This window comes from Echinops telfairi, unplaced genomic scaffold (genome assembly GCF_000313985.2).
Source record: "Echinops telfairi isolate 266 unplaced genomic scaffold, ASM31398v2 ScPeMD7_7458;HRSCAF=8496, whole genome shotgun sequence".
In the NCBI taxonomy this organism is placed as follows: domain Eukaryota; kingdom Metazoa; phylum Chordata; class Mammalia; order Afrosoricida; family Tenrecidae; genus Echinops; species Echinops telfairi.
Window position 1 is genome coordinate 38,957,929 of NW_022111358.1, and position 15,406 is coordinate 38,973,334.

Here is a 15,406-nt window from a genome sequence, read left to right on the forward strand (position 1 = left end):
GTCACATCCTGGGCACAGGATCAACCCCAGTGGAGCTGTTAGCTAGTTGATAAAGGAGCCGCCTCATCTCACCACCCTAAAGCCCCAGGTGCAATTCTGTTAGTGAATTTCTCTCTCACTTTTTCCCTCTTGCACACTTTTGACCCTCATTGCCAGTAGTAGTTGGTGGGTTTCGGGGCTGTGCATTTTCCTGGTGTGTCGTCCAGATGGTTGGTCCAGATTCACCATCATCCTAGATCCCATCTCTTCCTCTCTTTTGGGTCCAGTGCCCCCTCTTCGCTGAGTAGCAGACGATCACTTCCTCACTTGGTTAATGGAATCTGGATGCCGATGTTCTCTGGCGGAAACGGTCGTGCTCTGGCCGTTAACATCTGTTTCCTCCTTGTTTGTTGTTGGTGCTGCTGCTGTCTCCCAGGCCTTGTTGAGGTGGATTGAAGAGGAACCTGCTGACGTCCTTGGAAGAACGCCAAAACCTGCCTGTGAGGAGGCTGGGAATTGGCCAGATGGGATGGCAGCCTTCAAGGAATGGAAAGAGTGGATAGTCAGATGCCTTGCTGTTCTCCAGAAAGAAGGACCTTCAGATAGGAGTAATTAAAATAAAACACTTGCATATTATGCTTTCATTTTGGCGGTGCAGCTCACTGGAGTCAGCTATAGGTGGTCCCCGGGAGTGTCCTGGTTCCCGGGAGTGCCCTGGCCAAGTGACAGAGTAGAGCCTGTGTTAGAGCCCCGACCCTGAGCCACACGATGTGTGCTCTATTCTTTGGTTGTAGCTGGGCCTGTGGCCGCCCCACTTCCTTTCCCTCCCTTACCTGGGTTTATGTCTCACAGAGACTCCAACAAGCCATCACAAGTGAGGAAATAAACACTTTACAAATTGCTGTCTCTGTCCTTGGGCAAGATCGTTAGCCACCACGCATCTGAGGAGGTTGGGGCTCAGTTTTCAGAAGTGACACTCAGCTCTGTGAGGCCTGGCCTGGTCACGTGGTGAGCTGCGGGTGGGGTGAGGGGGCGTCTCTGACCATTCCACTCCCATCCTTCGTGAGAGCCTCTCCTGCTCTCATCATCTGCTGTCAGCTATCCCCAAAGAAGCCATAGCTAGTGGTAGGATTTACCAGTTTAAACATACGCCCATCTCTCCCGAGTGACGGTGACAGTGGCACCCACTCCCACCACAGCTGCCAAGTTGGGTGGGGGTTGCATCTGACTTCTCAGCAGTTAACAGAAATGCACAGTCATTGGGAGGGGGGGTCTGTCAATAGTTTGGTCAATGGGACTTAGGTTTGTGACGCTCTTACTCTTTCTATAGATTTAGAGCAGGTTGGGCTTATCCCTATTCCACCAATCTCTGTCTTGCTGCTCTGCATCAGAAAGTTTCTTTGAATGGGGCAGGCGTGGTGGGGTGGTGGGATGCCAACAATACTGTGGGGAGCATGAGGCGGTGAACATGCTCCCCACTGCTTCCGGGGAAGCCAACTGTTCCACCAACTGTGACCCGGGGAGGTGCTGCTGGTGGGTGCTGACGAGCCGGTTCCAACTCACAGTGACCCCGTGTACCACAGAGGGAGAAGCTGCCGATCCCTGCACCACGTTCACAGCTGCTGCCATGTTTGGGCCCATTGTGGCAGCAAGTGTGTCAGTCCGCCTGGTGGAAGGTCGGCTTCTATTTTGATAACCTTTCACCACACATGAATTCCTCTAGAGACTGGTCCCTTCTGATAACATGGCCAAAGCATACCCGTTGAGGTCTTGTCATCCTTGACTCCCAAGGAACATTCTGAGTGTCCTTCCAAACAGGCTGGCTGGTCTTGTGGCAGTCCATGGGGGGGTCACTATTCCTCACCAACGCATCATTCAAGTGCATCCATTCTTCAGTCTGCCATATTCACTGTCCAGCTTGGGCCGCCCATGAAGTACTTGAAAATGGCAGGTGACTCAATGTTAGCAGATCACATTCCCCGTGGGCCCATCTCACCATGACAATTGTGTTCTTGGTGTTCAAGAAGGGTCATTTTCTCCCCGAGGGGCCAGGGACTGAAATAGAAAGCACGTTTTTCATGGCTATCATTTCTCCGTGTGGTTGGAGGCATAGTTTATAACAGCCCATCATTTTTCTCTCAGTCACTTTGCTGCCTCATGGCTCTATAGGTCCTTTTAGGAAATGGCGACTTGCCATTCACATTGGACAGAGGAGACCAGGTCGCTCTGAAAGTTGGAGCTTGGACTTTGATAGGTTTTGCTAGGGCTTTAATTCATCCTTGCATAAGATACTTCTAATGAATGTCAGGCGTATTTGTGTTTCTCTGATTCTCCTGCAAGATCAGTATAGCTTCAGTCCTTTCGTTCCATGTTCATTACCCAGCTAAGAGAACTTAGATTTTGCTTGGGTTTCAAAGTCGGGGGCTAGGAATTTGGGGAAGATGGGCTATTTGTGCCCTGCTGTGTCCTGTGAGACAAGGAAAGCAGACGTACACGCAAACAAGCACACACCCGAACAGCTCCCTCGGTGCTCTTGAAATGTGGACCTCAACAACTCCAGGGCAGTGATGGTTGAGTGGTGGAATTCTCAGTGCTGGAGACACAGGTGTGTGTGGTTCCCGCCAACCAATCCATCTCATAATGCAGCCACCTCCCATCTGCCACAGGTGTCTTGTATGTTGTTGCGATGCCAAGCAGGGTTCAGCGGAGCTGCCAGACCAGAGAAAGGCCTGGCGATGTACTTGCAGAAATCAACCTGTGTAAACCTGAGCACAGTGCGATGGTCCTCGAGTGACCCTGGGGATGGGACGAGAGTTGGGGGCTGATGGAAAGGCAGCTAACAACAAGTAGGAACCGGGTTTTATGTGATGGACATTTGTCCCCAGGCGTGCTGTGAAAAACCATTGCATTTACTTTTGGAGAGTTTCAGGATTGGAGGCCAGTGTACGTTGTCTCTGCAGTCAAGTTTTATGCACTCTAGTTAAATCTTTCCATTGAGTTGTGTTGTTAGTAAGCCTTCCTCCAAACCTGGTGCTGCGTCCTTTATATAATCCAGCTTGTCTGATGATTTGCTCAGCATACAGATTGAATAAGTATGGTGAGCGATACAACCCTGACACACGCCTCTCCTGATGTTAAACCATGCAGTATTCTTCCCTTGTTCGGTTGGCACAGCTGCCTCGTGATCCATGTACATGTTCCATGGGAGCACAATGACCTGTTCTGGAAGTCTAGTTCTTCTCAAGGCTAGCCATAGTCCACAGAGTTGAATGCAGTTGATACGCAGATGACACAACCTTGCTCGCTGAAGGTGAGGAGGACCTGACTCACTTGCTGATGAACTTCAAGGATGGCAGGCACCAGTATGAATTGCAACTCAAGGTAAAGGAAACAAAAATCCTCACACCTGGACCAATAGGTAACATCATGATAACTGGAGAAACAGTGGAAGTTGTCAAGGATTTCATCTTGCTGGAATTCACAATCAGTGCTCATGGACGCGGTCATCAGAATCAAAGGATGGCTTGCATTGAGTACAGTGCACAGACCTCTTTAAAGTGGTTGAGGGGGAAAAAAAGGAAAATTAGCGGGTTCCGGGAACCCAAGAGGCAAGCGAATTTTGGGAATGATGAGGGCAACAAATGTATAGATGTGCCTTACACAATTGATCTATGTATTGTGATGAATTGTATGAGCCCCAATAAATTGATTAAAAAATAATATAAAAAATAAAGTGGTTGAGAAGCAAGGCTGTTCCTCTGGGGACTAAGATGCACCTGACCCCTCATATGCATGTGAAGGTGGAACGTTGCATCCGGAAGACTGAAGAATGGAAGCATTTGAACTGCGGTGCTGGGGGCGAGTACTGACTACTGTGGGCTGCCTAAAGAGCCAACAAGTCTGTCTCGGAAGAAGTACAGCCAGAATGGTGAGACTTTGTCTCACGTACTTTGGACATGTTGTCAGGAGAGACCAGTCCCCGGAGAAGGACATCGCGCTTGGTAAAGCAGAGGGGCAGCAAAAAAGAGGAAGGCCCTCAAGAAGGTGGACAGACACAGTGACTGCAGCCATGGACTTAGAACAAGAACTGGTGAAGATGGCACAGGACTGGACCGGGCAGTGTTTTCTGTTGTACACAGGCACCTAACAACTGTTCAAGCTTGCCTTGTTGAGAAAAGGAATACTTTTCCACTTGGTAGCAGTAACAAAGACTAACCACACCCACTGCCAATGAGTCGAGTGCGACTTACAGCGACCCTATAAGATGCAACCAAAAACGAAAGCAGATTTTACCCCACACATGTTGAACCGTGTCCCCAGTAACAGAATGCACGTTAAACACTGTGATGGCACCTGGTATATTAGTACCTCTCATCGTTCTCTTGTGGCTTGGTCTCGGAATTGAAAAGGTAGCCCCAGCCAAGGGGAACACCAAGCGTCAGCATTTCACAAAGGCTTCCTTCCGGTGGTGGTGAAGGGAGTTTGCCAAGTTTACCCATGGTCGTAGAGGCTAGGGTGATGTGCCCGGTGAAGCGCTCACTATCAGCCAAGAGGTTGGTGGTGGAATCCACCAGAGGTGGGAAGACAGGGCTGGCGATCGATCTCCTTCCGTCCGACAGGTTAGAGTTTTGGAGACCTTAGGGGACACAGTTCTCGGCACACCTGGTGTTACCAAGGGGCGGGATCAACTCCATGGCAACGAACAACAACATCCCCTGGCTCTCCGGCCCACAGCGGGCAGCTGGAGCGCCCACAGGAAGCGGCGTCCTCCGCCTAGCCGGCCCTGGGCGCCCCGCTCGTGTCGCAGCTTCCGGCCACCGGGCTGGCTTCCCCCGCGGGCGCGCAGCGTGGGCTCCGCCGGGGCCGCGCGGCCGCCTCCCGTGCGCAGAGCCCTCCGGACGTCAGGCAGCAGCCACGCCGAGCAGTGAGTGACGCGGGCCCGGGCGGAGGGGAGCGCGCGACCGGGCCCGCGCAGGGCATTTTGATAATGGCAGTGAGCTTGGCTCGGAGGTTTGGGTAGCCAGTGGCGGAGTGGTTGCGCGTTGGGCAGTTCCCTAACTTCAAGGTCAGCTGTCCGAAACCACTATTCGCCCTTAAAGAGGTGTAGTCCCAGAAACTCACAAGGGCAGCTCCGCCCTCCCTTCTAGGGTCGCGGGGAGCCGGAATCTACTCAATGGCAGTGAGTAGCCACAGGAAAAGCCCCAAACTGTGCGCTATGGAGGCAGTCCCACCCCTGGCGACTCTGCTGGGGCGGGAGTTAAAGTGAAAACAACACAAGAAGTAGATGAGACTGATATTAATAAATCAAATGCAGCCGCGGCATCATTTTAACATGTACTTTAAAACGACCGAAGTGATGATCTATTTTTGACCAAATTGTCAAATCCCCATGTGTAGATCTTGCAGTTACAGCTCGCTTCCATTCGGACTGGCCTCGGGCAGCGTGCAGCTAGATGAGGCCCCACCGGTTGCTGGTCCTTGTTTATGGGGGTCAGAAAAAGCCAGGAAAAAGCTGGGGACAGAGTGAAAGTCCAGGCCACAGTGAGTACAAAGCTGAAAGGCGCTGGAGACCAAGGACCCCTGGATGCCTTGCGGGTTGCACGTTGAACCTTGCTACTTAGTAACCTGGTGGCATGGTGGTTACTTAGTAACCTGGTGGCATAGTGGTTACTTAGTAACCTGATGGCATAGTGGTTACCCTTTGGGCTGCTAACTGCAAGGCCAGCAGTTCAAAAGCACCCGCTGCTCTTGGGAGAAAGACGACAGGGCTTGGAGTCTTGGACCAGGGCAGTGAGTGCTTACCATTAGCGGATGGCTTTCATTGTCAAAGCCAACACCAACTCACGCCATCATTGAGTGGCTTCTGGCGCCCTGAGGGCAGAGTAGAAGAGCGGTACTGAGGGATGTGAATCTTAGAGCAGACTGCCCCCAGAGTTCCTTTGGAGCACCTGACGGCTTCCAACCTTCAACACGTCACAGCTCCTTTAAGGCCGGGGATCTTCTCTAAATGGGTTTTCTCTTTGGAAGCAGAATTGCTCAGGGTTGGTCACGTGGAGCTGGCTGGATGCCCGTCAGGGGTGAGGAAGGAGCCTGCTAGCCATGCCTCCTGTGTGGCTCTGAGCCAGTGGAACAAGGGGACCAGGCCCCAAGTTGCCCCGTGCCAGGTTCTGCACTTTTTCCTGGTCGTCGTCATGCCATAAGCTGGAAAACACCGCCCCATCTCATCTCCCCGCTAGCCCCATTGTCTAAGGGAGTTAGAAGACAAGGCAGTCTGCTTTCAGCAGTTTACAGCCGTGGAAACCCACAGGTAGTTCTTCTGTCCTAGAGGGTTGCTTGGAGTTACAATCGACCTGCTGGCAGTGGGCTTGGCAGTCAGTGAAACGTGCAATTTCTCACATTGTGAGAAAGTCAGAATGGTTGTGTGAATGACCACAATTGACACAGAGACACAAGGCTGGGACAACATGACCCGCTGTGGGGAAAATGGTGCTAGGGACTGGCTCCTGGCAGGGCTGCCCCAGCCTGACCTTCGTCTGTGGAAAACGCAGTCACTGCACGGCACAATATGGTGAGGGACATCCGCAGTGAAAATACATGTCATGGTGAGGAGAAAACAAGGGCCTCATTCATTCCCATATCCACCAACTCTGTGCCAAGCCCTGCGTGAAGCCTTGGGGTACAGCAGTCAACAAACAGCTGCTCCCTGAATGTGCCAGTGGAAGTGAGAGACACTGAATGAGTAGAGAAAGACTTGTGTGGCACAGACGCGGTGTTGTTCCAACTGCTGTCAAGTCGACTGCGCACCTGTGTGTACAGGGCAGAACCCTACTCCCCAGGGGGACCTTTTGAGAGCAGGTTGCCAGACCTTTCTTCTGAGGCGCCCTGGAGTGGGTGCAAAGGGCCAACCTTTCTGTTAGTACGGAGTTAAATACTTGTACCCTCAACCCCACCTCCCGCCAGAACAACCTTTCTGTTAGTACGGAGTTAAATACTTAACTCGTACCCTCAACCCCACCTCCCGCCACTACAAGGTCAAGCTAAAGAGAGCATCTGCTAGCTTTTTGAGTAGGCTGGAGGCCATTAATTGTACGTATCAAAAGAAACAATGCTTTAAGGAATACAGGATCTTCTCAAAGCATTGAAGAGCAAGGGTGCCCGTTTGAAGACTGAGGTGCACCTAACCCAAGCCATGACATTTTCAATCGCCTCGAATGCAGTGCACGCTGGGCAATGCCTACAGAGGCTGAAAAAGAATTCATGCAATTGCATTGTGGTGTTGGCAACAAATATTGAAAGTGCTGTGAACTACCCGAAGAACAACCAAGTCTGTCTTTGAAGTACAGCCAGAATGCTCCTTAGAAGCAAGGAGGGCAAGACTTGGCTGACATGTGGTCACCAGAGACCAGTCTCCGGAGAAGGACGTCATGCTTGGAAAAGTACAGGGGCAGTGGAAGAGAGGGAGGCCTTTGACAAGCTGGATTGACAAGTGGCTGCAACAGTGGGCTCAAAAGTAGCAATTGTAAGGATGGTGTAGAAGCAGGCAGTGTTTTGTTCTGTTGTACATAGGTCTCTATGAGTCAGAACTGACCTGACGGCACTTAACCACAACAAAAGGAGCCATGTAGGTCAAGGGAATCAAGACCTGAGGCCTGGCGTTTTCCTTTTCCGGGGATAGCCGGAAAGCCAGTGGGCTGGAGGAGCAAGAGCAAGGGACAATCGATAAGGTGAGAGGGTTCCATGGGACCCTCGTCTGTAATGTTAGCTCCTCAAGGTGGCCCTGCCGGACTCAAAGAGCCACCATGGCTGTTGTAGAGTGGCCACCCGCTGCTGTCCCTGGTGGGCAAGCCCACTAGAGGGTGCTGCAGTCATCCAGTTCCGATGGTGTTGGCTTGGGTTCAGGCAAAAGCTGTGAGATGCTGTCTCTATTTGGAAAAGGGCCACCTGGGTCAGGTTTGGGGAGGAGCACGTGGGGTCTCTCAAGGGCGGTTTCAGCTGGAGACCCCGGTTAGCATCCGTGTATTGTCTCCCAGGAGTTGAGCATGATCGGGGTTTCAAGTGGTGTCAGCATAGAGAAGTGTCAAGGTTTGGGTTGAATTCTAGGGTGGGAGGCCCTCAGCACAAATGGTTAACACACATGGCCGCTTCCCTCAAAGGCTCATGGTTCAAGTCCACTCAAAGGCATCGTGGAGAAAAGCCCCTAGCGGTCTATTTTTGCAAAACCCGCTGCAGAAAACCCCGTGGAGCTCCGGTCCACGCAGACATACACGGCTCGCTGGGAGTCAGAACGGACTTCAGGGTGACTGCTAACGGTGCCAGAGGAACTAGGGTGTGCGTGGGAGTTGCTGGGTGACTAAGTACACCCATGGGACTAAGTACATATATGATACACATATCACTAAGTACATAGTCCGTTCTGTCAGTCATGGTTGGTGAACTATATTTAAAAAGCCGTCATAGATCCAATGTTTGGGGAAATCAATTTGCTATCTCATTTCCCTTCCAGGAATTTGTAGTGACTGATGCTAACGGGATTCTGGTGTGAGTTACCACCAGTCCGTGAACTCCGCCACTTCTCTCGGGCTGCAACCTCAGGGAGTCATTACGCAAACTGAACACAAGGGGGACCTCGCGTCCGTATTTATGAGAGCGATGGGCGGGCGGTTCCTGTGCGAGAGGTTACAACAGTTCTTACTGTCATGGAGTCTAAAGGGACCCTATAGGGCAGGGTAGAACTGTCGCTGTGGGTTTCCAAGACTAACTGTTCCTGGAAGTTAGAAGGCCTTGTCTTTCTCCCGCAGATCGGCTGGGGGTGTCAAAAGGCAGACCTTGTGGCTAGCATACAGCTCACACATCAGCCGAAACTAGGACTCCAGCACCGTTCTCAGAACGCTCTTGTCTGTAGAGCAACTGCTCATGCCGTTGTTATTTGCTGCCAGGAGGCTGACTCCTGGCTCTCGGGGTGGAGGGTACAACTCCTGTGGGGGGGTTCGGGCTGGCAGGTTTCCAAACGGCCCTGGGTGGGTTCAGATGGCAGCCGAGCACTTAACTGTTGAGGCAGTAAAGGTGGTCTTAACTATTTCCACGTGTTCCTTTGGCGAGGCTTAGCCCAGGCGTTGGCAAACTTCGACATGCAAGAGCCAATCCTGTCTCTCTCAACAATTAGAAAAAAATTATTCGAGAGCCATAACGATATTTTTGCAAGCAAATGAAGTCATCATCTTTTATCCTTGAACAGGTTTTTCATTTTACTTCTGAGCCATAGGTACATCCGAGCCGCATGTGGCTGCAGCTCACCGACCCCAGCCTGTGCGGCTGTCATGGTATTTGTATCTTTCACTAAGAAACAAGTCCAGTAAGAATTTGATGGGGGGGAAAAAGAATTTGGTGGAAACCTTTACATGTCTCTAAAACCAAGCTGACACCTGAGAGTCGATTCTGATCATTGGCCAGAGTAGAGCTGCCCCAGAGAGTTTCCAAGGTTGGAATCTTGGTGGAAGCCAACTGCCGACCTTTAGCACAGGAGTGCTTTAGCCAACGAGTGACCAGGGCTCCTGTATATATATGTAGGGTGGAGAACTGCCCCTGTGGGTTTCTGAGCCTGTCACTCTTCCCGGGAGCCAAAAGCCTCATCTTTCTCCCTCGGAGCTGCAGGTGACCTTGCACTGAATAAGCAGCCCAAGGCTTGTCATCCACGACCCCACCAGGGCACAGGTCGAACGAGAAGACTCGGCCGAAATGTTCCCTTAAGTTTTTAAAGTTAGGAATCTTTCTCAGGCTCATTTGACTTTTATGGATCAACTATGGGATTCTAATTCAGCTCAAAAACAAACAAGCAAGCAAAAAGAGCCAGAACCCCACCAGCTGCATCACAGAAGACCCCAGTCTCTTTTAGTAAAAAAGCCACACGTTTATTGCAAATCTAGAAGTACCAGGAAGTCACAGACATGGAACCAGTGGGCCCACCTTCCTTCCTGGATTATTGGCAGACGGAAAAGGGCATACATGTTGTTTTCATGCAGTTGGTAGAATGGGCACAGAGCAGACCCCTCGGAAACCAGTAATAAATATTAAGTTGCATCGAAATTCATCGTAAACAAACAACACGTAGTAAAGTGCTGACGTCGTGCCGGTCTGTACAACCGCCACGAACTCAGTCCTTCTCAAGGGTGACGAGGGATTGCTACATCCACCTTGCCTGCGTTTTCCTGCCACCTTATATACCGCCCCCTTCCCCCACCCCCCAAAGATTAAAGATTGTCCTGTTTCTATGGCTGATAAGACGCTCTACAAAACGCAGCTGGTGGCGGTGAGCTCCGCCCCTTTCATTCAGTGCAGAGAAATATTCAAGCTTGTGTGTACCTGCAACCCAAACTAGGCTGTTACACTCTTGGCCCTGAGTTGTCACAAAGTAACAGTGAAGATGAGCACAGATGGAGCACCTGCTCAGGTGAGAGTCAGGATACATACGCCTGCCTGGTCTCCCTCCCCGCGCCCCACGGACAGGAACATGCTACAAGGAGAAAGGTGTCCGTGCCGGTGGCTCCCTCGGAAACTATGGGCGATAACCACGGGGACTCAGTCTGGTCAAGTCTCGATCGCTCTGTACCGTGGGCGCTGACGGTGAGCAGGATGTTTCTGCTTCTCCCGTGTGAATAAGAGATTAGTTAACAGTTGGATGGGGGGAGGGGACGTTTAGGGGAAAAACAAGAAACAAATACTGCAGCCATTCAAGGAAACCAAATTCTTTCTGATCAGAGGAGATTCTCAATTGATCTTAGGTGGTGAAACAAAATCACTGTAAAGAGCTTCCATGGCTGGCTGTCACCCTCCTCCCGTCCATCCCACACACTGCCTTTCAACAGACTGCGGATGCGCTGTGTTCTGACTCGGCCTTGCAGGAGTGTCATGGCACAAGACAAGAAGGGCTCTCTGAGGCATCGAGAGGGTTACAGAAAGGAGGTGAAAATACAGATGATGCCCCAGATCTGACTTCTTTTGATTAATAACTTAATAATAAATAGTGGTTTCAATGAAAGAGACTCACTTAAAACGCACTGCCCTGGAGTCGATGCGGACTCACAGGGACCCTGTAGGACAAGGTAGAACTACCCCTGCGAGTCTCCAAGACTGCTCTTCGCTGGAATAGAAACTTCATCTTTCTTCTGAGGCGCCGCTGATGGTTTCGGACTGCTGACCTTGGAGTCGGCGGTCCAGCACGTAACCACTGCACCACCAGGGCTCATGCATGAAGGACGACGCTACAACCGCCTTTTCTGAACAATTAAGAAGCAATAGGAAACACCATTTTGAGGCCATCCCAAGCCTTCCCCATTGAAACACTTGCGGGTAGTGACCGTCCATAGAAAGACAGTGGCAACTCTCACATTCAGGAAATTCAAGTTCTAGAAACATTTTCTGTTTGTCAGCCGGAAGTTTGGTCTTAGATGGGGTTTCGTCTCCAGGAAAGGTCTGGAAAGTCCAGAGGTCAGACTTGGTCAGCAGAAACTTCTGTGTTGTGCAATCCACCACCATCGATTCTGTTTGCACTCCCAGCCACCCCAGAGGACAAGGTAGACCTGCCCCCCTGGGTTCCTGAGGCTGTGGCTTTTGATGGGAGTAGAAAGCCTCATTTTTCTCGAGGAGCAGCTGGTGGATTGGAACTGCTGGCCTTGTGGTAAGCGGGCCAATGCTTAACCCACCATGCCACCAGGGCCCCTGTGTTAACCAAAGGGTATTTAACAATTTATTGGTCATCTTGAAAATTAGCCAGGACGATTTCTTTCTGAGGAGGGGGTGGCCAATTTCCTTGCAGTGACCGGGGTGAATTGCTATTTGATGACTATCGTTGGTCACCAGGGAGAGTTTTTAAAACGACTTTGCCAATTCAAATCACGATTTGAAAACTGGACCAGAGAGGCCTCTGTCTTGCTAGGGCGGAATCTAGCTGGATGGAGGTCAGGAAGGATGCTTGGGAAAAGTAAACAGAAGGGCGTCCTGTTGATCCCACGTGGGGTGGGGGGGCATCAGAAAGCTGGCGGGCAAAGGGAATGGAAAGGTCGTGCATGGACTCTCTCCCCACCGTCTTGGTGAAGCCCCCGTGTAGGGTCCGCTTCAAAGGTATTTTGAAAGGAGGGCGCAACGTTAGCTGCTCGCCTCACCCTGCACCCTCCCACCCGGCAGTGGCGGGGCGACCGTCGCAGGATAGCCAGTCAGATGGGCATCTTTTGCATCTGCAGGCCCTGCTCATTCTTCTCGAGGTCCATTTCCAGAAACTCCTCGGGGATGTCTTGTAAAGCGTTCCCGGGCCGGCCCTCTGCCTTGGCTTGCCTGGGATGAGGGCGCTGGCACAGCCCTTGCCGGCAGGGTCTCACCAGGGCCAGGCACACAGCCGCCAGCAACATGCCAGCCGCGCAGGAGTAGAAGGCCCTGCTGTACACTTTGCTTTGGTCCACCAGCAGACCTGTGCAGAAGCAGTGATAGCTGTTAGCAATGGCCCTCCCACTGCCCATAAACCCTCTCCCTGCACCCCGCTGGCCTCCCAGCACACTCAGAAGCATCTCAGCATCTCAGCTCTCTACCATCTTGTCTCGAAAGCAGAAAGGGTGTGGTTAGGAGACTTACCTAGCTGGCTGAGAAAACCAAAGACCAAACAAACTCACTGCCATCGAGAGTTGATGGCGACTCACTGCGACCCTAGAGGGCCCTGTGAGTTTCCCGGACTAAAACTTTAGGAGCGGCTGGTGGTTTCGAACTGCTGACCTTGCCGTTAGCAGCCCGATGCACCACCACCACCACCACGCCATGAGGAAATAGAGATAGTAATTCACATGCATCCAAAACACTGGAGCCCCAGTGGCATGGTGGGTTACCCATGTGCTGGGCTTGCCAACAAGCTAGGTCGACAGTCTGAATCCAACCACCGAGGAAGAAGAGGCTGTCTGCTCCAGGAAAGACTGACGGCCTCCGAAGCCCACTGGGGCAGCCCTACTTTGTCTCACAGGGTCACACCGAGTCACCATGAGCTCAATGGTAGTTGGCTTTGGTATTTTTAGACAAGTGGCTCACATGTCCCTCCATGGGCTACGCCTGTCCTCATAAAGAAGAACTCGTGGGGCAGCTTCTTGGGAAATGCACGCTTCAGAAGAAAGGACAGGCTAGCCCTTCTCATTCGTTGGTTCTGGGCATCTTTCAGCACGGAGCCAATCACAGCCAAGACATTCAGGGCCTATTTCTGATCCACAGGGTGAACCCTCACGCCTCTCCCGGAAGGAAATAGTCAATAGGAACAGACGAGGAAGCTCTAGTGATGGACGCAGTAGTCACATGCTGGGCTGCTAACCACAAGGTCAGCAGTTCAAAACAACCAGCCACTCCGCTCCTACTTCTGTAAAGAGTTACACTCTTGGAAACCCGCAGGGCAGTTCGACAGTGAGCTTGTTTTTGTTGTTGTTAAATCAATGTCTACGGCTGCTGTGTGTTCAGTTCCCCAACACCTACCCCGCTGAGAAGCAGAGATGACTGTCACCCCCAAACCTCCCTTGCTGCCCTCGACTCACAGCAACCCTCCCGGACAGAGAACTGCCCCCACGGGTTTCAGAAGCTGTAAACCTTTAAGGGAGGAGAAAGGGTTAGCTTCCTCCTGTGGAGCAGCTGGTGGTTTTGAACTGCTGGTCTTGTGGCTAACAATCCAACTTGTAACCCCACTATGCTACCAGAGCTCCTCTAAGAATGATTCATCGAAGGCCCTTATGTCCATTGTCCTGCGGGTCAGATCTTAGGGCCACATGGACTGAAGACAAGCCACTGCCGTCAGTTGGTTCTGACTCATGATGACCCTACAGGGGAGGGCAGAATGGCCCCTGTGGCTTTCAAAAGAGGCTGTAAACCTTTACGGGGGCAGAAAAGCCTCGGGAAGCTGGGAGATTCTTCTAGTTGTTGACCTGGCTATGGACAGGCCAACTGAGAGCCTTCGCCGCCGCCGTGGTTCCTGTGGACTGCAGAGAGAGGTTCTAGTTCTGCCTCGGTCTCGAACATGCCACTTGGCCTTGGCTGAAACTGAGAGGGTTGGCTTATGTAATCGCTCCTTTCTGCTGTGGCATGGAAACCCCAACGCACAGCAGAATGAAACGCTGCCCACGCCTGGCCATCCCCACGAGGGGTCAGAGACCAGACGGCGGGATGCCAGGGCTTGTCACTGGCTGATTCTGGCCACGGAGAAACCCAGGCCCTTCTTCATAGTCTGCCTTCGGCCGGCAGCTCCACTGAAACTGAGTCAGCACCCCCATGGCACACGGGCCAGCGGGCCAGTGGCTGGGCATCACAGTAAGGATGCTACTATGAGGCCGCTGACTGGCACTGCCCTCACTGCCCTTGAGCCCACTCCAACGAGCAGCGACCCGCTCGGGCAGCCTAGGAACTGCTCCTGTGGCTTTTGGAGGCTGCGGATCTTTATAGGTAGGAACAGCCAGCCTCAGCCTCCTCACAAGGAGTGGCTGGTGGGTTCGAACTGCTGTCGTTGCGGCTAGCAGCCCAACGCGTAACCCACTATGCCATCAGGACTCCTGCAGTTTGGAAAACCGGTCGGTTTGTCGGCAGCCTGGGTCAGGAAGGCAGCACAGCGACGGCTGAGGGGCTAGCAAGAGGCGGAGGGTTTGAATTACCTGCCAGCGGGGGCCCGGCCAGGCCTGACACACTCTGGATGAAGACGTAGACGCCAGCAGCGGAGGCCATCCTCTCGATGCCCACAACGTCCTCCTCCGCCAGCAGCGGGATGTGGGTGCCGCCCACGGTCCCCACCATGCACCCAAAGAAGACGCTACAGGACATCAGACCCCAGAATTCAGTAGCACATGTGAAGGCAAACAGGGAGGCGGTCAGTAAGAGGACGCAGAAGAGCTCGATGTAGATCTTCCGGATGGGCTCTCTGTTGAGGACCACGCCGGCTCCGATCCGCCCGAAGACCTCGGCGATGGCCATGGTGGACAGGATGAAGGCCGCCTGCTCCTGCTCGAGGCCCAGGCTAACGCCCAGAGGGATGATGTACAGGGCGGGCGCGAAGAAGCCCAGGGTGGCAAAAAGACCAAACAGTGCGTAACAGATGAAACTCTTCTCGCGCAAAATGGAGAAGTCGAGCAGGGGGCCCTGCGCCTGGCTCTGCCTGGAGCCGCCCTTCACCAGGCCCTGCTGCGCCTCCGCCCCGGGCTCGGGCGCCACGCCGGCGGGGCCAGGCACATTCTTAGGTGAGGTAGTGAGCTCCACTCCGGAGTCGATGGAGTCGATGGAGGTGCGCGTCTTCTCGTTCTCCAGCATGCACTGCACCTCCTTCCGCAGCTCCTGGGGGGCCGCCTGCGGGGATCCCGGTGCACGGATGAGGATGGGCCGGAGCAGCAGTCCGCAGATGATGATGTTGGCCTGCAGCAGGCCCACG

At 52.7% G+C, this 15,406-nt stretch overlaps 2 protein-coding genes across 2 annotated transcripts in view; one reads left to right on the top strand and one right to left on the bottom strand.

The window, feature by feature from the left end:
- The window catches only part of LOC105979193 (archaemetzincin-2), a 15,049-nt gene extending 14,168 nt beyond the window's left edge, over positions 1–881 (top strand). Inside the window, exon 6 of the mRNA XM_045299838.1 lies at positions 416–881. Coding sequence (XP_045155773.1) covers positions 416–595 — 180 coding nt within the window. The 3' untranslated portion in view covers positions 596–881. The remainder of the gene's footprint in view (positions 1–415) is intronic.
- A 10,759-nt stretch (positions 882–11,640) lies between these two features.
- On the bottom strand, positions 11,641–15,405 carry SLC16A6 (solute carrier family 16 member 6; the record flags this gene model as incomplete). Its single annotated transcript, XM_004709336.2, has 2 exons — positions 11,641–12,439; positions 14,640–15,405. Coding segments are annotated over 2 exons (1,017 nt in total), but the record flags the coding sequence as incomplete, so codon positions are not given.
- Position 15,406: the final 1 nt, after the last annotated feature.